Source organism: Nycticebus coucang, chromosome 2 (genome assembly GCF_027406575.1).
Source record: "Nycticebus coucang isolate mNycCou1 chromosome 2, mNycCou1.pri, whole genome shotgun sequence".
Taxonomy (NCBI): Eukaryota; Metazoa; Chordata; class Mammalia; order Primates; family Lorisidae; genus Nycticebus; species Nycticebus coucang.
In genome coordinates, this window is record NC_069781.1 from 166,062,418 (window position 1) to 166,083,192 (window position 20,775).

Consider the following 20,775-nt stretch of genomic DNA (forward strand, 5'->3'; position numbering starts at 1 on the left):
TGTCTGTGGCCAGTACCCTACCCACTGAGCTACTGAGCTACAGGAACCGCCCATGGAAGAGCCATTCTTGAATTTTTTTTTTTTTTTTTTTTTTGAGACAGCATCTCACTTTGTCACCCTCAACAGAGTGCTGTGGCATCACAGCTCATAGCAACACCAAACTCTTGGGCTAAAGCGATCCTCTAGTCTCAGCCTCCTGAGTAGCTGGGATTACCACAATACCTGGCTATTTTTAGAGACGGGGGTCTCACTCTTGCTGGTCTCAAACCTGTGAGGTTAGGCAATCCACCTATCTTGGCCTCCCAGAGTGCTAAGATTACAGGCAGAGAGCCACTCTTGAAACATGAAGAACCAGCTTTCTTCAGGAGAAAACACCTGGAGTGCTGAGTAACCAGCAGGCATCGGATGCAGAAAAAACAGCATCTCCTATTTTTATGTAGAAAACTGCTTGACAGCTGGGCCAGGACCATGTTCAGCTGCTAAATTAACTATCTCCTAGCAGCTTAATTGTGAGATGTAAAATTATCTCAAGCCATTCTTTGCTTCAATGCCCCATTTTTGTTTACGTTAGTATGTAGTGAAGGAGGCAGGCTATAAAATTCAGGTATACACAGAATATGACCACCTGAAAATAGCCATTCGTTTTAGTATTTTAGAATTTTCTCATTGTTATTGTTTAATTGCTGTCTTATCTCCCTATCCAGACTCTGAGCTCTATCAGGACCACGCCTGAGTTTTATAGAGATGATCTCCAACTTGGAACTGTTCAAACTGTGACTTTTCAACTTTACAATGGTGCAAAAGCAATATGCATTGAGTAGAAACTATACTTCAAATTTTGCATTTTGATCTTCTCCTGGGCTAGCCATATATGCATATGGTAACAGGGAGCAGCAAGCTACAACCCCTGGTCAGCCATGTGATCGTGGGTGCAAACAACTGACACTCTATTGTGCACTATGCTGCCAGATGATTTTGCCCCACTTTGGGCTAATGTAAAGGGTTCTGAGCACATTTAAGGTAGGCTAGGTAAGCCATGATGTTTGGTAGATTAAGTATATTAAATTTATTTTCAAGGCCAGGCACAGTGGCTCATGCCTATAATCTCAACACTTGGGAGGCTGAGGAGAGTGGATTGCCTGAGCTTAGGAGTTAGAGACCAGCCTCAGCAAGGGCAAGATCCCATCTCTAAAAAATAGTCGGGTGTTGTGGTGGGCACCTATAGTCTCAGCTACTTGGGAGGCTAAGGTTGCTGTGAACTGTAATGCCACAGCACTCTACCAAGGGTGACAAAATGAGACTCTGTCTCAAAAAAAAAAAAAAAAAAAAAAATTTTTTTTCAACTTATGGGCTTATAGGGCTAATATAAGTCAAGGAGCATTTATATCAAGCAGATAATAGGTCCCTGAAAATTTACACTTAAAGGTATTTTGGCAGTAGCTCATGCCTGTAATCCTAGCACTTTGGTAGGCACAGGCAGGAGGGTCACTTGAGGCCAGGAGTTCAAGACCAGCCTGGGGAAATTAGTAAAATCTAATCTTTACCAAAAAACTTTAAAAATTAGGTTGGTGTGGTGGCATCTATCTGTAGTCTCCGCTACTTGGGAGGCAGAGGAAGGAGGATTATCTGAGCTCATGACTTTAAGGCAACAGTGAGCTATGATCTTGCTACTGCACTTCATCCTGTGTGACAGAGTGAGATCCTGTCTTTAAAAAAAATGTATTATGGGGTGGCGCCTGTGGCTCGGTCGGTAAGGCGCCGGCCCCATATACCGAGGGTGACAGGTTCAAACCCAGCCCTGGTCAAACTGCAACCAAAAAATAGCCAGGCGTTGTGGCGGGCGCCTGTAGTCCCAGCTACTCGGGAGGCTGAGGCAAGAGAATCACTTAAGCCCAGGAGTTGGAGGTTGCTGTGAGCTGTGTGAGGCCACGGCACTCTACCGAGGACCATAAAGTGAGACCCTGTCTCTACAAAAAAAAAAAAAATGTATTATGGTAACATTCCTATATAATTTATAAATTACCTAAATATACCTAAATGTTACTTTGATAAACAATTAGTATATTAGGGGTATTAGCAATGAAGGAAAGAGAAACAAAGAAAATCATTTCAGAAGAAAAACTACTTTGGCCAGGAGCAAACCTAGGGTTAGGAGAACTGAAAGAGCCATTTAATTACAATGATTTATTTTGAAAATAACATCAGATAAAAAATACTATGTGACGTCATTTCCCGCATTGCTCCAAAATACAAGTTGTGTCCTTTGAGCTCTTGGCACAGAAATACAAATGCAACCAGAAGTATGACTGATCTCTCCACCTTCCCCCTTCTCCCTGACAAACAGAGGATGCCTAGCAGTACAACCGCCCCATCTCACGTGCTCCTAGAGTCAACCCTAGAGAGGCCCCTCAGAAATGATCATTTCCTAGGAGAAGCCACCATGGCACATCCTATATATGTTTGTTGTCTATCAAAAAGGGCCAGAGAAACCCTAAGAGTCAGAACCATCCATGAGGGGCACTAAAGAAATAGCAGTCTTAGCAGCTCAAGATCTAGATCATCGCCTTTCAATTACACATAAATTTGTTATCTAGGTAATCTCATTACTGTTTGGCTGACACCTAAGACAGGAAACATCAATGCTGCCTTCTCCCTGCCATTGTTCCCTCACCCACACTAAATTTAAGAGTAAGAAGAGGGGCTCAGTGCCTGTAGCACAGTGGTTACGGTGCCAGCCACACCACATACACCAAGGGTGGTGAGTTCAAACCAGACCAGGGCCAGCTAAACGACAACTGTAACAAAAAAAATAGCCAGGTGTTGTGGCAGGCACCTGTAGTCCCAGCTACTTCGGAGGCTGAGGCAGGAGAATCACGTAAGCCCAAGAGTTTGAGGTTGCTGTGAGCTGTGACGCCATAGCACTCTATCAAGAGTGACATAGTGAGACTGTCTCAAAAAAAAAAAAAAGGGGGGGGTAAAGGCTCTCAGAGAGTTGTTTCCTTTGTCTTTTTTTTTTTTTTTTTTTGTAGCCACTGTATGGCCCTCAGTAGAGTGCCATGGCATCACACAGCTCACAGCAACCTCCAACTCCTGGGCTTAGGCGATTTTCTTGCCTCAGCCTCCAGAGTAGCTGGGCCTATAGGCACTGGCCACAATGCCCGGCTATTTTTTTTTTGTTGTTGTTGTTGCTGTTTGGTGGGGGGCAGGGTTTGAACCCACCACCCTCGGTACATGAGGCCAGCGCCCTACTCACTGAGCCACAGGTGCTGCCCTCCTTTGTCTTTGTCTAAAGACATTCTTGATCTAATGTCTAAATTTATAAGTGGGTGTTAAAATGTAGAGAAGTTTCATTGCTTTCATGTTTTTCTCAGTATATCTTATCATTCTTTCATGAGCCTAAGCTAAATTCATTCCCACTTTTTAAAACATCTGAAGGCTTGGCCCAGTGGCTTACACCTGTAATCCTAATACTCTGGGAGGCTGAAGCAAGTTTGCTCAGGATTGCCTGAGCTCATGGGTTGGAGACCACCCTGAGCAAGATCAAGAACCCACATCTCTAAAAACAGCCAGGCGTTGTGGTGGTGCCTGTAGTTCCAACTACTCAGGAGGCTGAGGCAAGAGAATTGCTTGAGCCTAAGAGTTTGAGGTTACTGTGAACTATGATGCCACAGCACTCTGCCGAGGGTGACAAAGTGAGACTCTGTCTCAAAAAAATAAAATATCTGACATTCTAAATTTTCAAGTAATTTGGACTTTTAGACTCCAAATTGAAGTTTAGTTTACTACTACAAAACTGCTACTTTTGGAATGTAAGAAAAATAATATCCCATTACCATACCATATACAAATTCTCAAAAATAGCTAAATCTCCATTCAATTCAACTTTTTCCTAAATGCTTTTCTATTCTACTTGTGGATTTGTCCTAGAATCAGATCCTCTATGATAAATATGTAGTGAGTGACTTTTCAGGCATCAGAAAGGCATCTTTCCTACTTCTAAGTTAGTGGTCTCTGCTTCTTTCTAAACACTGATCTGGGTATTTCAACTTCATATATCAGATGACATTATGTGCCCATTACATTTCTTTTCTCATGGTAAAACTATAAATCAGTTCAGAGAAAGTAGATCCTGTTAACACTACTGGTTTATCTGGTACGGTCTGCTCACGATTGGCCTGTTAAATGTTGCTGATTACTTTATTACAGGCTAGAGTTGATAACTGCCCTCAGCTGCTCCAGAAAACGGAGTGGATGTTAAGTAATTATAACATTTATCAAAGGTTTCACTATCATAGCAACTAAGAAACACTTCAAGAGTCCTCTCAGTAAGTCCACCCCCTCCTCTCGGAAAACAAGTGTATTCCTAATTGAAGCAGATCAGGAAAAGCACACAAATCCATGGGGTACACTGTAGCCACATTTATTAAGCAGTAAAGTCTCCAACAACCCACTAAAGGAAGTATTTGCACTTACATTCAAAGTACCCTCCCATACCCTATCCATTTTTGCAGACGGCAATTGCTCTCTTCCATCTTACCTTGATTTTGTCCTACTTGTCTTATCCCCAACTGGGTTTCTACACAGACTATACAATGAGTTGCAGGAAGCCTTTCTGAGAGAATTTGATTAACAGTATCCGTTTTCCTCACAAGATTATATCTACTTCTGACAATGCCCTATTATATCTCTTGAGGTATTTATACAAAATACTTCCACAGATACAAGTCAATAAAATATCCAGCCACAATATCCATAGTTATGATCTGGCACTAATTTATGAACCTAAGACAAGGCTTCCTTCTGGAAGGAAAAAATACCACTGCAAGGTAAAATGTAAATTGAAAATTAGTTTTACCAAGCTAGGGATAAACTGACTTTGATGATTAGAATCAGGAACCATTTTTTTTTTTTTGAGACATCGTCTCACGTTGTTGCTCTTAGGGCTCAAGTGATCCTCTTGACTCAGCCTCCCAAGTAGCTGGGACTGCCTGCCACAACGCCAGGCTATTTTTAGGGGGGTGTGGAGGTGTCTCACTCTAGCTCAGGCTGGTCTCAAATTCCTGGCTTAAGCAATCCACCCTCCTCGGCTTCTCAGAGTGGTAGGATTATAGGTGTTAGCCACAGCACCTGGCGTGCCCAGCAATTGTTTAGAAACAGGGTTTTGCTCTTGCTCAGGCTGGTCTCTGAACTCCTCAGCTCAGGCAATCCACCCACTTTGGCCTCCCAGAGTTTTTTTTTTTTTTCTTTTTGAGACAGAGTCTTACTCTGTCACCCTGGGTAGAGTGTTGTGGCGTCATTATAGCTCATAGCAACCTCAAACACCTGAGTTCAAGCAATCCTCTTGCCTCAGCCTCCCAAGTAGCTGGGACTACAGGCGGCTACCAACAGGCCTAGCTAGTTTTTCTATTTTCAGTAGAGACAGTGTCTCGCTCTTGCTCATGCTGGTCTCCAACTCCTGAGCTCAAGCAATCGACCAGCCTTGGCCTCCCAAAATAGAGTGCTGGGATTATAGGTGTGAGCCACCACGCCCGGCCTAGGGAACATCATTTTTTTTAAAAAAAATCACACAAACTGCAAATTTTTAAGTTCTTGGGAAGGGACTTACCCTCTTTCTTTCTTTTTTTTTTTTTTTAATTTTTTGCATTGCAAGTTCTACTACTAATGGGTTTTAGCATTACTACAGAAATCCTATTTCCCTAGCAAATAAAAATAACAGACCCAGACCAATGATTATTCCATAAGAAAAATGGGACAACCAAGTGGTAAAAGCTCTCACAAAAGAATCTTTTTCTGTGAAATACGGATTCTACCTACACAACTGTTTGCTGAAAATTTCCCTCTCTTCTCTAAACAGATTCTCTAAACTCCCAGCTGAAAAAAAGAGGTAATTTTTTCAAGTTTTCTGTAAAGTGGATGGCTTTAAAACTCTTGTTCTCTAGTGTAGCTTTTCAGAAAGAAACAGGAATCTAGCTTCCCTGAGTCAAAGACAACTATCTTCTTTACATCCCAATAACCCTTAAGTGTCTTCCTTTTCTCATTTAAATGCTCTTCCCTTCAACTGCAGACCACACTATGGGCTCTTCCTTCAGAGCCCATTGTGCCCATTGTGCACAAAGGTGGTGCCAGACCTCAGTTCTAGATGTTTAAAGGGCATCCATTTTCTTCCTCAGGTGTCTTGCCCTGAGCATGACATTATAGGACAAATGAACATAAATAAAACGGTCTATAGCCTTCCTTGGTGTCCATCGATGCTGCTTTAAACTTTTCAATTCCTGTCCTGTGCTTCAAGTTTGGAAGGTAAACTATTCACATAACTATTCCTCATCTCCCCGCCTTCTTACCCTCCCTCACCATTAAAGTGTGGTTAGGCCTTGAAGAGACTACCTCACCTCACCTCACCTTTTGTCTCCACAAGGTCCATCTACTTCCTTCCAGAGCTTCAGAGGTAGGCACGGCCATTGAGACATGCCCAGAGGGCACTTGGGGTCTGGCACAGCCACTTGCACCTTCTGGGGTGACCCTTCTCGCACCTGTCATCTGAACACACATTTCTTGAATAAAGATTTACCACCTTCCTCCCCAAGCCTCATTTTATTCTGAAAGGATTTGAGCCAGCTACCCAATGAGCCCTTTGTCTAAGGCTTCCACACCTCTCTCATCCTCATCCACAAAGCTTCCATCCTCACATAGTTAGGGGGTCTGCTCGGCGAGGCGGGGAAATTAGGTTTCTGCATCTGGTAAAAGGATAGGTTATGTCTCGGTTCCTTCCAGGATCCGAAATTGTACTTCTACGACCAAACTGCAGGTCCTATTTCCCGGAGGTGGAAAGGGCGAAGCCCGGGCGACTCTCGAACTCAGCGCGAGTGCTGGCAGTTAGAACAGTCCTGCTAAAGCCTGGGTTCTGCAGATCCACGCCTCCGACCTCCGGCGCCGGGCCGCGGAGGAGGCCCGGCAAGGCGCCCGTCAGCGCCCGCGCCATGCCCTACTTCTCCCTCACCCGCCGCCGCCGCCGCCGGCCCCCTCTCACCTGGCACCTTGGCATTGCCCGCCCTATTTCGCACTGGAGACCAGGGATTCGGACGGGTCTCGGCAGCCGCCAGTTCTTGACAGAGGCTGGAGGGGATGCGCGAGCACTAGAGTCTAGCGCGCAGCCACCGGGAACGCGCCGCCTGGTTTCTAAGGAACCGGAGCCTCGAGAAAAGGAGGGGCGGCAGGATAGCGGGAGACCCGCGCATGCTCTGTGACGGGGGTGGCTCCTAGCGGGGTGGGGGTGGGGGGCTGTAAGATCGAGAGCTGCGCATGCTCGCTCATTGGGGGCGGGGCTTAAGTATCCTAACTAAGAGGCCCAGATTGTTCATTTCCGGCGGCGGAGGCGGCGAGGAGGGCGGAGAGGTGTCTTCTGTTTCTCTCTGATCCGCCTACAGTTGTCAAGAACTAGGGGGTCCTGGAAGGGTTAGAGGTCTTGTATTGGACAACAACCTATCTGGGCAGAAAGCTAGTCACCTGGAACTCGTCGAACTTCTGGCTTACTCCACAATACTGGATTTTCTGTTTTCTCAGGCGTCTTTGGTTAAGTAGCAGTGACTTAAAAGACAGAGACCTAGGCCGGGCGTGGTAGCTCACGCCTGTAATCTTAGCATTCTGGGGGGCTGAGGCGGGTGGATAGCTTGAGCTCACGGGTTCAAGACTATCCTGAGCAAAAAGCGAGACCCCGTCTCTACTAAAAATAGAAAAACCGAGGCAAGAGGATCGCTTTAACCCAAGAGTTGGAGGTTGCTGTGAGCTGTGATGCTACAGCATTCTACTCAGGGCAACAGCTTGAGTCTCTGTCTCAAAAAAAAAAAAAAAAAAAAAAAGACTGAGACCTCAGTTTCCTTGACCTCTTTACTGGAACTTATGTCCCTCCAAGTAAATACTGGATTATCCACTGGAATAGAGAAGTCACTAGACCTCAGTGTAAAACTGGCTATGTAGGAAATGTGACTGGGGTTTGTTTCTGCAAGGGGAGCCCCCGCCCCTGCTTGTTTGACCTTCCTGGTGCCTGGGTCCCTACTCAACTGGCATTACAAGGGTCTCCCGGCTATCATTCCAGAGCAGCCTGCGATGACATAGCAGCGGATGGGAGGCATAAGGCAGTTCCTACCGAGACTTGCTGGCCAGCAGCAGGACCATGCCTACTTTGGACGGAAGAGACAGGACTTCCTACCACTGCTGTCACCTCTTGAGTGCCGAAGGCTCCCTGACTGATGCGAAATTATAACCTCTAATCACCTTTTCTGATGGGGTTTTATCACCTTCCTTCTCTCGTGGATTCTGAAGAGCCAGACAGAAGGCAGAATCAAAGCTTGTCTATGTTCTGTTTCTATCTCAGTCACTGTTCAAAGTTCCATCTTCTAGAGCAGGGTTTCTCAATAGTGTCACTGTTGATATTTTGGGCCTGATAATTTTTTTTTTTTTGTAGAGACAGAATCTCACTTTATTGCCCTTAGTAGAGTGCTATAGCATCACACAGCTCACAGCAACCTCCAACTCCTGGGCCCAGGTGATTCTCCTGTCTCAACTTCCAGAGTAGCTAGAACTACAGGCCCCACCACAACGCCCGGCCATTTTTTGTTGCAGTTTGGCAGAGGCTGGGCTTGAATCCGCCACCCTTGGTACATGGGGCTAGCACCCCACCCACTAAGTGTATTTGGAATATACATATATATTTTTTTCCTTCTCACTTTCACCTGGGCTGTAGTGCAGTGGCACCATCACAGCTCACTGTACCCTCAAACTCCTAGGCTGAAGTGATCCCCCTGACTCAGCCTCCCCAGTAGCTAGGACTATAGGCATACTACCATGCCCATCTAATTTTCTAATGTTTTATACGGAGGGGGGTCTCACTGTGTTACCTGGGCCAGTCTTTTAACTCCTGGCCTCAAGCAATCCTCCTGCCTCAGCCTCCCAGTGTGCTGGGATAATAGGCATGAGCCACTGCACCTGGCTGGAACATGTTCTTAAAATCTTATTTTTGAAATAGGATGTCCTGTGGCCCATCCTTATGAAGTTTAACTTTCCTTGTCTAAGATGAAAACTGTCAAGGAAGAGAACTGAAATATAAGTACTTATCCTCTTTAGGATCTTAGAAACACCCAAGGTTTTAAGGGTTCTTGAAGAGGCACCAGGGGCCTGGGCATTTGAGGTGGGCTGAAGACAGTATGTATCATGCAAGGGGCGCTAACCTCAGACTCAAAAGAAGAGAACAGACACTCATGACTGCTCATGGATGTGTATTTTAATAAAAATAATTTTGTCAAAATACAACAGGAGTTTTTTCATCTCTCAAGTACAATTTTAATAGGATGTTTTGTGTTAGAATTCTCTCTCAACCCTCCCACACCCACAAGTTTCATGCTAATGCCAAGTATCAACTCTCAAGGACAAAGGCAGAACCAGTGTGCACAATGTGGAGGATGTCTGTTTCAGCTGTAGTTACTAATGGAGGAAAACCCGATGCAAAGAGGCAAGTGCCTAAGACAGCCAGAGGCCATGATCTGGCCGCAGGTCCAGGTGTATGGGACTGGCGGTCAAGTAGGGCTCTTCTACCTGGCTGCCCCACGGCACGCATACCTGAGTTGTGAGCAACCAAAGGAACTTTCAGCTCTGACAGTTCTCTGCTGTATCTTCTTTGTGCTTGCTTAAGGGGTGAGAAGGCGCTGGGTGGCCAGGCAGTCTCCAATTCTCTTGTCTCATGATGTCCCTGTTTTAATGGTCTGTACCCAGCCGCAGACTCATGTGGATGGGGATAGGAGGTTCTGGCTTCCTTTGAGTAGTCTGCCAGTTTTTGCACTGGAAGGAGTAACCATTTGGTGCCACAGGAGGAAGGTGAGTAGAGAAGGCTGTTCCCCAGGGCTGGACAACCCAACAGATTAAAATCTTCCTCCTGTCTTCACAGGTCAGGTCCAGCCCTTCACTGGGGCTCCTCCCAGATGCCTTTCCCACTCCAGTCTCCTGGAATCAGGCTGGTAGGACTGGATATGCATAAAGGCTCCTCTGGCTGGCAGGCAAGCCTGGACTCATTGAGTAAGAGAGTGGGGTCTGCAGCCTGGCTTTGGCCCTCTCCACAGCTTGTGGGGCAAAGGCTTATGTCCCAAAGGAGAGCTGTCCAATTGGGACAGAGAGCCCCTCTGGAGAGGAACAGAGTAAACAACTTGGACTCAGCTGAAACAGTGAGATAAGGCACAGAAAATAGGGTGTGACCATGGATACTAAGTGTGAGCCAGGCACATACCCAACCCCATGCAGCTGTCCTGGGCCCTCCTGGGTCCTGTCTCTGCCACTTCATAACCCAAGCCCAGGTATCATCCTCATCCCTAACATACCCCTTAAGATACCAGCCACTCATGACACAGCTGGAGGCCACACCAGCCAAGCCCTCATGGGGCTCACCCATGAGGACTAAATGCTGTGGACCAATCCACAGGGATATGGTAAGTCCCATCTCTGCCACCGATTTGCTATGTGACTTTGGCCAAGTCACTTAATCTCCTGGGCCTGTTTCCTTATTTGCAAAGGAGAGGATTGAACCCCATTCCAGCTGCATTAACCTCTGGTTTTAGTTCCTAATCCTGCCAGGCTCTGACCATTTTTCTTTAATTTTTTTTTTTTTTTTTTATGTAGAGACAGAGTCTCGCTTTATAGCCCTCGGTAGAGTGCCGTGGCATCACACAGCTCACAGCAACCTCCAACTCCTGGGCTTCAGTGATTCTCTTGCCTCAGCCTCCCGAGTAGCTGGGACTACAGGCGCCCGCCACAACGCCCGGCTAGGCTCTGACCATTTTTAATAGCCGGATGTTTCCAAACTATGGGCTTGGGAGCTAGGTATTCCTAGGCTTTCACAGGTTTCCCTTACAGACAGAACAATACCTCCCAACAGGCCATGGTCTATGAGCTGCCAGTTGAGGCTCTGGCAGAGACCAAGAAAAAGCAGCAGCTACAGGACCATCTCCCAAGCCAGAACTCTGGGTAAGTACAGGGCCATAGCCAGCAGCTGGTCCAACTCAATCATTTTTCTTATTGTCCAGCTGTGGACCTGGTCAGACCTAGTGGGCACTGAATATCTGAGGCCACAACAACCCCATTCCTGTGTCTAACATGGAACAGGAGCATGCCCAGATTCAGGCAGGGACTGGAAGTTCAACTTCTGGTCTTGCCATGGCTGACCCTACCCTTTGTAGGAGCTGCATGCTCCCCCTCATGCTATGAGGTGATGAAGGAAATCCCAGCCCCTTCTGGTACTCCTCTGCACAGGCTTCTTCCCTTTCTTCCTCCAGGTCAGCCAGTCCTCTCCACAGATGGCCTGCCCAAGTCCAGGAAGCCATCTCAGCCCTTCCTCTCCTGATTCCCCAATGGTAGTGGGACCATTTTTCTACCAGCTGTGAGGATCCATTGGAAACAGCTGGAAGGAATCTGTACAGCTTGTGGGGTCCCATCCTCTGGCCAGCAAATACTCCTGACAGTCTTTTCTAGGAGTGCCTGGGAAGCTGCCTGGCATAGTGGCAGCAAAGCTGGTCTAGGGGACCAAGGATTCCATCCACTCCATGAACCAGCAGCCCAAGAAACTGCCTCCACAAGGTACCAGCTTCTCAACAGAAAGCATCAATTCCCTCAGAGCTGTGCAGAGACGGTGAAGATCCAAGCAGGAAAAAAGTAGCCCCTGTACTCAAAGACCTCTGTCCTGGGAATGGAGTCTTCTTTCTGGTAGCCTGACGCACAGTGGCTCTTGGGTTGAAGGCAAGTAGTTTCCAGGCAATCAATTTAGAGTAAATGAATTATTTGGCCATCTTAACAAAGGAAACAGGGTATTGAAAAGGGAAGAGAGGAAAGCAAGACAGGCAGTGAGAGGTGGGGTAGAGTGGTAGATAGCGTGCTGGCCAAGAACCCTCTACTCCCTTGCTCTGCTATATGGCCCTGGGCCAACCTGTCATTTCTCTAGACCTTTGGCCCTGCAGTTTTCTGCTTAGAACAGTTCTCAGGGGCCTAAAGACCCACACCTCTTGGGATACTGCAAAATCATCTAAGACTGATCCTGACCACCAAGTAGCCCCCTCCCCCCAAAGCTTATTTGGCTTCCCTAGGCTACAGCTGGGCCTGTGGCTCAACAAAGGGGGAGACTAAAATAAACAAATCACTTGGCTGAGGTGATAGAGATGATTCTTTTTAAATGAGTTGGACTCAAATAAAAACATGGTATCTGGACAGCCTCACCCAAGAGGTGCTGGACCACTAACACTACGATAAATACTGTGTCTTCCTTTTTTTTGTTAATATATATATTTATATATATAATCTCATTTTTTTTTTACTTATGAAAATAATAAGCTATCACCAACTTGGATAGACTTCATCACTAAATTAGCAGAAACCAGCTCAGCACAAACTCTCCAGAGATAAATACTGGTGGCTCAGTCAGGAGAAAGATTAAAAAACCCCAATCCCTCCTCAAAACAAACCCCTCTTTTCAAAGTAGAAGGCGCTACATGAGAGTAACCAGCCAATACTGTGTCATAGGCCGCTGCATGTGAAGGGGAGAGAGAGAGAGACTAAGGGTGGGGGGTAGGAAAGGAAGGAAGGAAGGAGGGAAGGAAGGAAGGAAGAGGCCAGGCAGGAGTGGACTCTGCCCATGGCTTCCAGGTCCCTGTGCCAGGTGCCTAAGAAGGACAGGACTGCTCCAGCCCTGAGGCTGGTGGACAGTCAGGTGGGGCCAGTGACCATGGTCAGCTAGTGCAAGTAGTCATCGACTCTGGCAAAGGAGCAAGATCCCAGGCCCGCTCGGGCCATGAGCCGTAGACATTCAGATGCCTGACCCAAGGCGAGCATCAGAGGTGGCTGCTTTGGCAGGTTCTGAGACTCTGTGGAGGAAAGACAGGCCTGGTCACTGCTCTACCCAGGAATTAGGCCTAGGTCAAAATTCCCATAGTGGTGGAAGGTGGGGAGGGTAGACAGAATTTTTTGCAACAAGAACGTTCAGTATCTCTGTTTGAGTGTGTTTCAGCCACTAGGCTATGGCCCTGCCATCAGGCCAAGAACATGAGGACCTTAGCTTTATGGAGACCTGTGGATTGGCCTGGGCCCACAGTCATGGCATAAGACCTACAATGATCTAGCCAGACAACTCAGTTGGACAGAGGAAGGTCAGTGTTTATGTTCAGCTGTGGGAGCTGAGGAGTCCTATGAATCACCAGAGAGGGCCAATACAGAGCTTGCTGCCCCAATTTGGACAAATATCAGCTCTTCCCAGGGAGAAAGGGGAAGGAATCACCCCAGGTACTCACGGGCTAGCTTCTGCTTTTGTTACATCTACTCACCTAAAATGGCGCTATTAAGGGCAGCGCACACAGGTTCTCTCTGAATGGGGTCGAGCTGTTGGCCAACTGGGCAGCTCCAGGGGTCTGAGTAGGCAAGCAGGCTGAAGGCATCCTAAAGGACAGGGTGCTTTTGAGAGGATTATGACACACACCACATACCCCCTATGGCTCCAGAAGGAGACAGTGCTCTACATGGTGTCCAGTGATAGCTAAACACACTGGGAATACATGGTAGGTTAGTTGTGCCCTGCCCCAAACCTGAAGAGCATAGGGTACACTCAGATGCCCCATGTCCCATTGCAGACCTGATTTGAGCCTGCTCTGTCCTGCTGGTGCTGCCTTGTAGACCCTACCAGAGTCACCCTGCTCCCAGCACCAAATGGGGGCCTACTCTGTATGAAGGCCAGGCTTGTTTTGTACCTGTAGCATCTCCGTGTGGGCCAAATTCTTGCCGTACTCCTGGCCCAACTGCTCACTCAGTGCCTGCAACTCACGGCCAAACAGGATAATCCTTTCTGTGGCAGCCTGGTTGCCCCCGCAGAGCTGCCGCCGAGCATGCCCATCATCTGCACCCAGGGCCCCGCGGAGAACACGTTAGGAAGGGTGGGGAGAGAAGGGTAGGACTGGGGTGGGATAGGAAAGACACAGGGCTGCAGCTTCTATCAAGGGCAGCAAGGGTAGATGGGGCAACCACAGAAGTGCCCATAGTCCACTCAACACAGCCTCAGGGTCAGGTAGGACGTGGACACCTTCCCTCCTGCTGCCCCCTGCACAGATGCACCGTGCTCATTAGGGCACCCACACTTCGAACTCCCCCTAGCTTCAAACAGAGAAGCCCTGGTCTTAGCAATAGACCGGGACCTTTTTATACATTTGGAGCCACCTCAAGGACCTGTGTATAATTAGTTAAGGAGGCGGTGGACCAGGACTGGCTAGAGCTTCTCAGGCTGCCAAAGCCGACCCATTCAGTCCCCTCCCAGGGGAAGAAGGCATAGGGACTGCTTGTTGCCCTCTCATGGGAACTATGTTGAGTCATTCTAGAGCATGCCCCTTACCCATACTGGACTCATCTGTCTGCAGGTCCTCATGTTTGTACGCGCCATTGACGATACGTGTGGACATGCTTTCTAGCACACCATTGGGGTAATGCTCTGCCTCCATCTCCATCTCACTGTCGCTGCGGAGAAGAGTTGAAGTCAGAGTTGGCCAAGAGGCTATGGTTGGGGTAGCCTAGTTGGGCCTCCATTCAGGATTCAGCCCTGGGCTACTGTGAGTAAATCAAGGGCTCCCAGGAACATGAAAGGATAGCCCAAGTTTCCCATGCTCTAACACTTGACTCCACTGTGACATCAGCCATCCCAGGGGCCTGCTACCTGATGAACCCCCCTTTGTCCCAGTGTTGCCTCTGTGATTCTCTACTCCATGACTCTCCCCTGAGTTGACACATCTCTTCTATAATTCCCCCTCATCCCCAATGACTAGGCCCCATGGGCCCTGATGGGCACTGCTATGGCCTTGGCTGTAAGCCAAACCCAGGTAGCCTAGAAGCATGCCTAGAGACCGCTGAAAGCCATTCGGAGCTGCAGCCTGCAGCCTAGGCCCACTGCCTGCCCAACCTGGCTGTCCACAAGCCAGACCCAGGAAAGGCTCCTTCAGGGTATAGATCCTGGGGGTTCTGATAGGCCCAGCCTTCTTAGAAGAAGGCTTCTTGAAGGAGACAACATTCTCAGCTTGGCAGCATCAGTGCCTCTGGAGAAAGCCAAGGCAAGGGCAAGTGGCAGCTACAACACGAGAAGGGCCAGAGATCAGAGCCAATGCCTGGTACAGAGGTAGGGGTAAAGGGCAGGGCACTCAAAGGGCAGACTGCAGTGGGCCCAGCTGGCATAGGCCAGAAAGCAGAAAGGAGGAAGTAGAGCAGGACAGGCACCTGGTCTCCTGGTTACTGGTACTGCTGTGGGGCTGGGACTTGGTAGAGTCTGTTGAGTTGGATTCGGAGTAATTGACGGAGGATGGGGAAGAGGAAGACGAGGAGGATGAGGACGAGGATGAGGAGCTGGGTGCGGGGTATTTACTGTGATTCTGTTTACTCTTGGTAGATGTGACGCCATTACTACAGCTGGGACTGTCTGCTCCTAGAAGCCGGAGGACAGTTAGAGGAGGAGCAGCTTGCCATTAAGTGGGGCCCCAAGGAATAACCATAGTGGTCCAATCTCCCTTCCCCCAGTCCAGCAGTGAGGCCTGAGCCTAGCCCAGGGAAGGGCAAGGGGGTGGCCTCTCTTCTCCATACCAGTTCTTCCCGAACCCTCTGGAGAGTGGCTGACCTGTGCTGTGCATGTGGGAACTACTGGGGGCATGGCGGGGGCTGAGGCTGGGGGAGCCAGGGTAGCTGTCCTGGGACTTGGGGCTTCGGGAGCTCAAGCTGCGGACCTCACTGTCGGTCCCATTCACCATCTCCACAAACTGACGGCACCTGTGGAGGGAGGAGAGTGGCAATGCTCTGGGTGTTGCCTGGGCTGATGTTCCCACCAGAGGCTAAGAGGGGCTGGGCTCTGGGAGATCTGGGGGTGCCCAAGACTCACTTGAGCATGAAGAGCAGATTAGGGTTGTGCTCCAGCAGCCCCGGGTAGAAGCGCTGGGTGGTCTCGATGGCCTCACCCACGCGGCCCTCCAGCACTAGCTTCTGGATCTCTGTGGGGAGCAAAAACATGACCGTGAGAGAGGGCTGCAGACCTCCCTCACAGCCACACGGCTAGCTGGCATATGCCAGCACTGGAGCAGGGACTGGCCAAGAGTCAGACAGGCTGGCCCAGAGTGCCTTGCCAGCTTTAGATGCTCACAGAAGAGGCTGACGAAAGAACCTGGCTGCCCAGCCCCACAACAGACCCTGGTTTCTACCAAGTGTCTGCCAAGAGTCCTCAAGAGTAAGAGGGGAAAACAGAGGGAGGACGCTCAGCCCAGAGGCAGGAGGGAGAGTTTGGAGGCCTGCTGCTGTAGGGTGCAGGTTCCTACCATCTGGGGGCAGGGAGGGACTCTGGCTGTGGGAACATGAATCTGGGGACGGGCACCCAGGCAGATTAGTAGCCTGAGAGACTGCTCTTCAGACAGACTTCTCTCTTTCCAGGCCTCACAAGGGAGTGAAAATGGGAGCACACTGGTTTCTGGGCCAGAGCCCAAGTTGTGGCAGTCTTCAGGGACATGCTCCTTCTGGGAAAGGAGGCCATCCTCCTCACGCTGGCACCTCTGATGTCGACACCTCTCAGGCCATCAGCATCTTGCTGTTGCCTTCTTGCTCTTTCCCTGGGGCCTGGTGCATCTTCTGGGAGTGAAGTGACTTCAGGGTGTGAGGTTCTCTCATGCGCAGATCCCAAGTCTGGGATCCCTTTCCATCTGTCTGGCTGAGCGCAGCTTCTCTGGGAGACACAGACACATGCACATACACAGAGACGACAGGCTCAGAGAAACGCAGGCACTCACAGACACGCACGTCCTCACTCTCCTCTCCTCCTCCTTGCTGGGCTCTTTCCTCTTTCTTAACACCCCTCCGTCCATGAAAGAGTCTCCACACACACAGTACACAGGCCAGTATCAATACTGGGAGGGCTCCCTTTGGCCAAGGAAGAACTCTGTGTTGTCTGTAAAGGCAGGGCTAGGGTGGGGAGCAGAGAGAGGAGCCAGCACAGCCTTCCTGTCTGACCACTTCAATCTTCTCTCAGGCTAGGGACAAGCAGAACTACTAAGACCAAGTCACTGGTGGGAAAGAAGGGCACTGGACTGACATGATGCAAACATAATCCTTCCAGAAGATCAGGAGGCTGAGTGGAATCCAGGATTCAGGGGGAAAGAAAAAAGCACAGGGGAGGGAGTTCAACTGTGCCAGGCTTTCAGAGTGTGCACCGAAGCTGCTCTGAGATGTTCCCATGCTGCTGACTGTCCATCTGGGCAGTGCTGTCTTGAAGGTGGGACAAGAGCAGGCCCTGGGGCTGCAGGTTGGTCTCTAGAGTGGTGAAGACCAGAGCTGAATGGACTCCTGACAGGTTAACCAGGGCCAACGTGAGCCAGAAAACAAAGTTAGGGATACGTGAAGTAGAGATAGGGGAGAGGAGAATTAACCTTACTTTGTCTGTTCTTTATGGACGCCTGTTCTTCCTGAATTGGGGTTTCAGTCATTCGGGCAAAAGCTGTGGCCGTGGCACAATACCCATGGTGCACCAGGTAAGATGAAACCATGCTAGAAGAAAGGAAGAGCTCAAGGTGACATTCAAGAACTGCATTTGTTACTGACCACCTGATGGGACAGCTACCTCCCCATTAAGTCTTCCATAAACACATATTGGAGGTACAACCTTCACAGAATGAAAATAAAAGGGCTGAAACAAAATGAAAACTCCCCCTCACCAAGCTCATGCAATTAGGTGGGGAGGTCCTGATCATGTCTGTGCCCATAGCTCATAAGAGTGGCTGTAATTTCTGTAGGACATGCTGCCCACAAGCAAGCAAACATGATAACAAAAGTACATACACAAGCACACACCATCTCCTTGCAAACATGGCTGCCTCCTTATGAACTGCAGCAAGCCTAGAGACAGCTAATGGTCTCAATGAGGGCTTCTGGAAACAGTAAACAAGGCAGTCTGGCAGCTGACCAGATAGTGAAGCTGTAGGCCACATCCTCAAGACACAGGAGCTCCACTGCAGGCTGCCCCATGCAACCAGCAGAATCATTCCAGTTCCCCAGGTGAACCTGCCCTCAGCAGTGCTGGCTCTAAAGAGTGACAAAGAGCTAACTCACAACCCAGATGCTCTATGAGTCAGGGGCCCAAGAAGCCAAAAGATCAGGCTGATTTCGCCAGGTAGAGACAGGCACCAGCAGGGCCAACAGGACACAATCTTTGGGAAATGGCCTGGAGAAGCCTGACACCCAACAGCCATTTAACCCTATCTGCAGCTGCCTCAGCAGTGGTACATGTGTGTACATGTGTTTATATAAGTACAGCAGAAGCAAGAGCCCTTTTGTCTGATGTGCACAGGACTGAATACCTCAGTGTGTGCATAGTGATGTCTCATGTTATTACTGTAACTGCCAAACATAAATATCCAAAGGGCTGTCGTGTAGAAGGCACAAGAGGACACAGAGGTGTGTGTCTTCCTCATGCTTTAAGGAATAAATGAGACAATACAAATAAAGTGCCTGGCAGGAAGTAAGACACGCACGTCCTCACTCTCTGGACCTTGGCACGCCACCACTGCATGTAGTCCTCAATAAATACAACTTATTATAAGGTTATGTTTTATATAGTATTCTAAATAATTATCATGGCTAGATTATTATTATAAACACAAGGGCAAAACTTGTTCAAAAAATATGAGCCTATATGAACATCAGATGCCACCAAAAGGTTCAGGCCCTTTGACTAAAAAATTCCACTTCTTAAAAGAACACCAAGAAAGCAATCTTATTTTGAGACAAAGTCTAACTTTGTCACCCTTGGCAGAGTGCCGTGGCATCATTGCTCACAGCAATCTCAAACTCTTGGGCTCAAGCAATTCTCTTGCCTCAGCCTCCCAAGTAGGTGGTACTACAGGTGGTCACCACAACCCCCAGAAATTTTTAGAGAAAGAGTCTCGCTCTGGCTCAGGTTGGTCTCAAACTCATGAGCTCAGGCGGTCCACCTGCCTCAGCCTCCCAGATTGCTAGGATTACAGGCATTAGCCACTGTGATTTATGGCCAGCAATCATAAATATGAAAAATTCCTTATGCTAAAAGGTTACCTACATGAACCATAACTTGACTTCTCTTTAGGGGAAGCCAACCAACAGGTTTGTGGGAAATTTGTCTCTGAGATAACAGTCATTATCAATATTCATAAAATGATGTGAAGCCACAGAACACAAAATATATACAGCTCTTGGCAAATGTGACACGTGAATTCATATAGGCACATGGGTACACACATGTAAACAAATGTGTGCCGGGCCTAGGCCCTGACAGCTGAGAGTATCACTCCTCCCCCAGGCAGCCTGGGCAGCTCCACCCCTCCACTTGCCCATCCCAGCAAGCCTGCAGGGAGTAGCACTGTCCTAGCTCTCCAAGGAAGGAGCCTGCTCTGGGGACTGGGAACAAGAGGTAGCAATGCTGTTTTTCCTAAGGAGGGTCTAACCACCTAGCCTCAGCCTCAACCCACTCTTGGGGCCTACTTCATGATTAATCCCTCAAGAAAGGCAGGCTGGACAAAGAACTCAGTGTGTACCCCAACCTCACCCAAGGATACCAGCACCCTGGTTCCTTTACAGGGCTAGCAGAAGCCCAGCCCTTCCCCTATGTTCACCTGCCCACCCTTGGGAGCCAAGCTATCACCTTCCTCCTAGTAGAGTGGGTCACTGCCTCATTCGGGCCTGCAGGTAGCAAATAGAAGAGAGACCTAACCCTGGCCTCCCTTGGGCGTCTTAGCAACATGCAACATTGGCTTCCAATAGTCTGGGAATTAATTAGCCAAGGAGCAAGCTAGACTGGTCCTATGGAATAGCTCTCTTCCCACCACCACTGCCATAAATGAATGGGACTTAGCTGGATGCTAAGGCTACCTGAGGTAGCTCCTGAGGCTACCTCACAGGCCAGACTCGTGGCATGATAGATATCCCCGAGGGTGAGGGAGAAAGTCCCCAGAGGACAAGACGATAAGGCAACCTCTGCAAAGTACCCTGGGGAAGGAATATAGCCCTAATTCCAATCTGGTGCAGGGGCAATGGTTTCAGTGGGAGCTGTCCCTCTGATGACAGGGAAGAGGAAAACAGCAGGCTACATCACCCAGGGAGTGCTTCCCAGGGGGCTGCCACACACTAGAGGCCACAGGAGCAGCCTGTAGCACTACAGGAGAGTGAGGCCCTTGGGATGTCATGGGGATACGTAAAGGGCAGGAGTAGGGCACTCACTTCTGCAGCACCGCTTGCCATTCACCAAGCCGGGCACTGATGGGGAAGCAGTGGACAGTACCCTGGACCTTGGCACGCCACTCCCGCATGTAGTCCTCAATGTCAAACAGGAAGGGCTGCTGCCCGAAGTTGGCATCCACAATCTCCCCAGGTGTCTGTAGGCCTACAGTGGGGTAGAGGTTGGCCTAAGGAGAACAAAGTGTCAGTCAGGCCCTGAGGACAGTGAGGCAGCAGGGCCTTGCCTCACCTCCCTGGCTCCTGCCAGTTGTGCTAGCACTGAGCGAGATGCAGCAAGGCTGGAAGAGGTAGGGCAAAGCTCCATTCTGCCCACCTCCCTACCAGAGACATCATCCCCCAAAGCTAGAGTGGAGAAAGCAAAAGAAAGACAAGCGAGGCTCAGTATGGAGAGCCTCCTGTCCTGCATCAGAAGCCACTGTGTCCCCATGGCCCAAGATCCTCCTCTGGAACTCAGCCAGGACACACAGAGGCAGGCTG

At 49.0% G+C, this 20,775-nt stretch overlaps 2 protein-coding genes across 6 annotated transcripts in view; both read right to left on the bottom strand.

The window, feature by feature from the left end:
* GFOD2 (glucose-fructose oxidoreductase domain containing 2) overlaps positions 1 to 7,224 on the bottom strand; it is a 46,210-nt gene extending 38,986 nt beyond the window's left edge. For 2 of the 4 annotated variants that reach the window (XM_053604242.1, XM_053604225.1), the window contains exons 1-2: positions 7,028 to 7,224; positions 6,400 to 6,537 (exon numbers count right to left, since the gene is read on the bottom strand). The gene's annotated coding sequence lies outside the window, so the exon portion shown is untranslated. The remainder of the gene's footprint in view (positions 1 to 6,399; positions 6,538 to 7,027) is intronic. The other 2 variants (XM_053604217.1, XM_053604234.1) reach the window with 1 other exon arrangement.
* A 2,035-nt stretch (positions 7,225 to 9,259) lies between these two features.
* RANBP10 (RAN binding protein 10) overlaps positions 9,260 to 20,775 on the bottom strand; it is a 69,874-nt gene continuing 58,358 nt past the window's right edge. For both annotated transcript variants that reach the window (XM_053604355.1, XM_053604359.1), the window contains 9 exons: positions 20,281 to 20,465; positions 17,465 to 17,577; positions 15,929 to 16,037; positions 15,671 to 15,819; positions 15,277 to 15,481; positions 14,405 to 14,526; positions 13,770 to 13,915; positions 13,350 to 13,461; positions 9,260 to 12,893 (listed from right to left, as the gene is read on the bottom strand). In XM_053604355.1, coding sequence (XP_053460330.1) covers positions 12,763 to 12,893; positions 13,350 to 13,461; positions 13,770 to 13,915; positions 14,405 to 14,526; positions 15,277 to 15,481; positions 15,671 to 15,819; positions 15,929 to 16,037; positions 17,465 to 17,577; positions 20,281 to 20,465 — 1,272 coding nt within the window. In that variant the 3' untranslated portion in view covers positions 9,260 to 12,762. The remainder of the gene's footprint in view (positions 12,894 to 13,349; positions 13,462 to 13,769; positions 13,916 to 14,404; positions 14,527 to 15,276; positions 15,482 to 15,670; positions 15,820 to 15,928; positions 16,038 to 17,464; positions 17,578 to 20,280; positions 20,466 to 20,775) is intronic.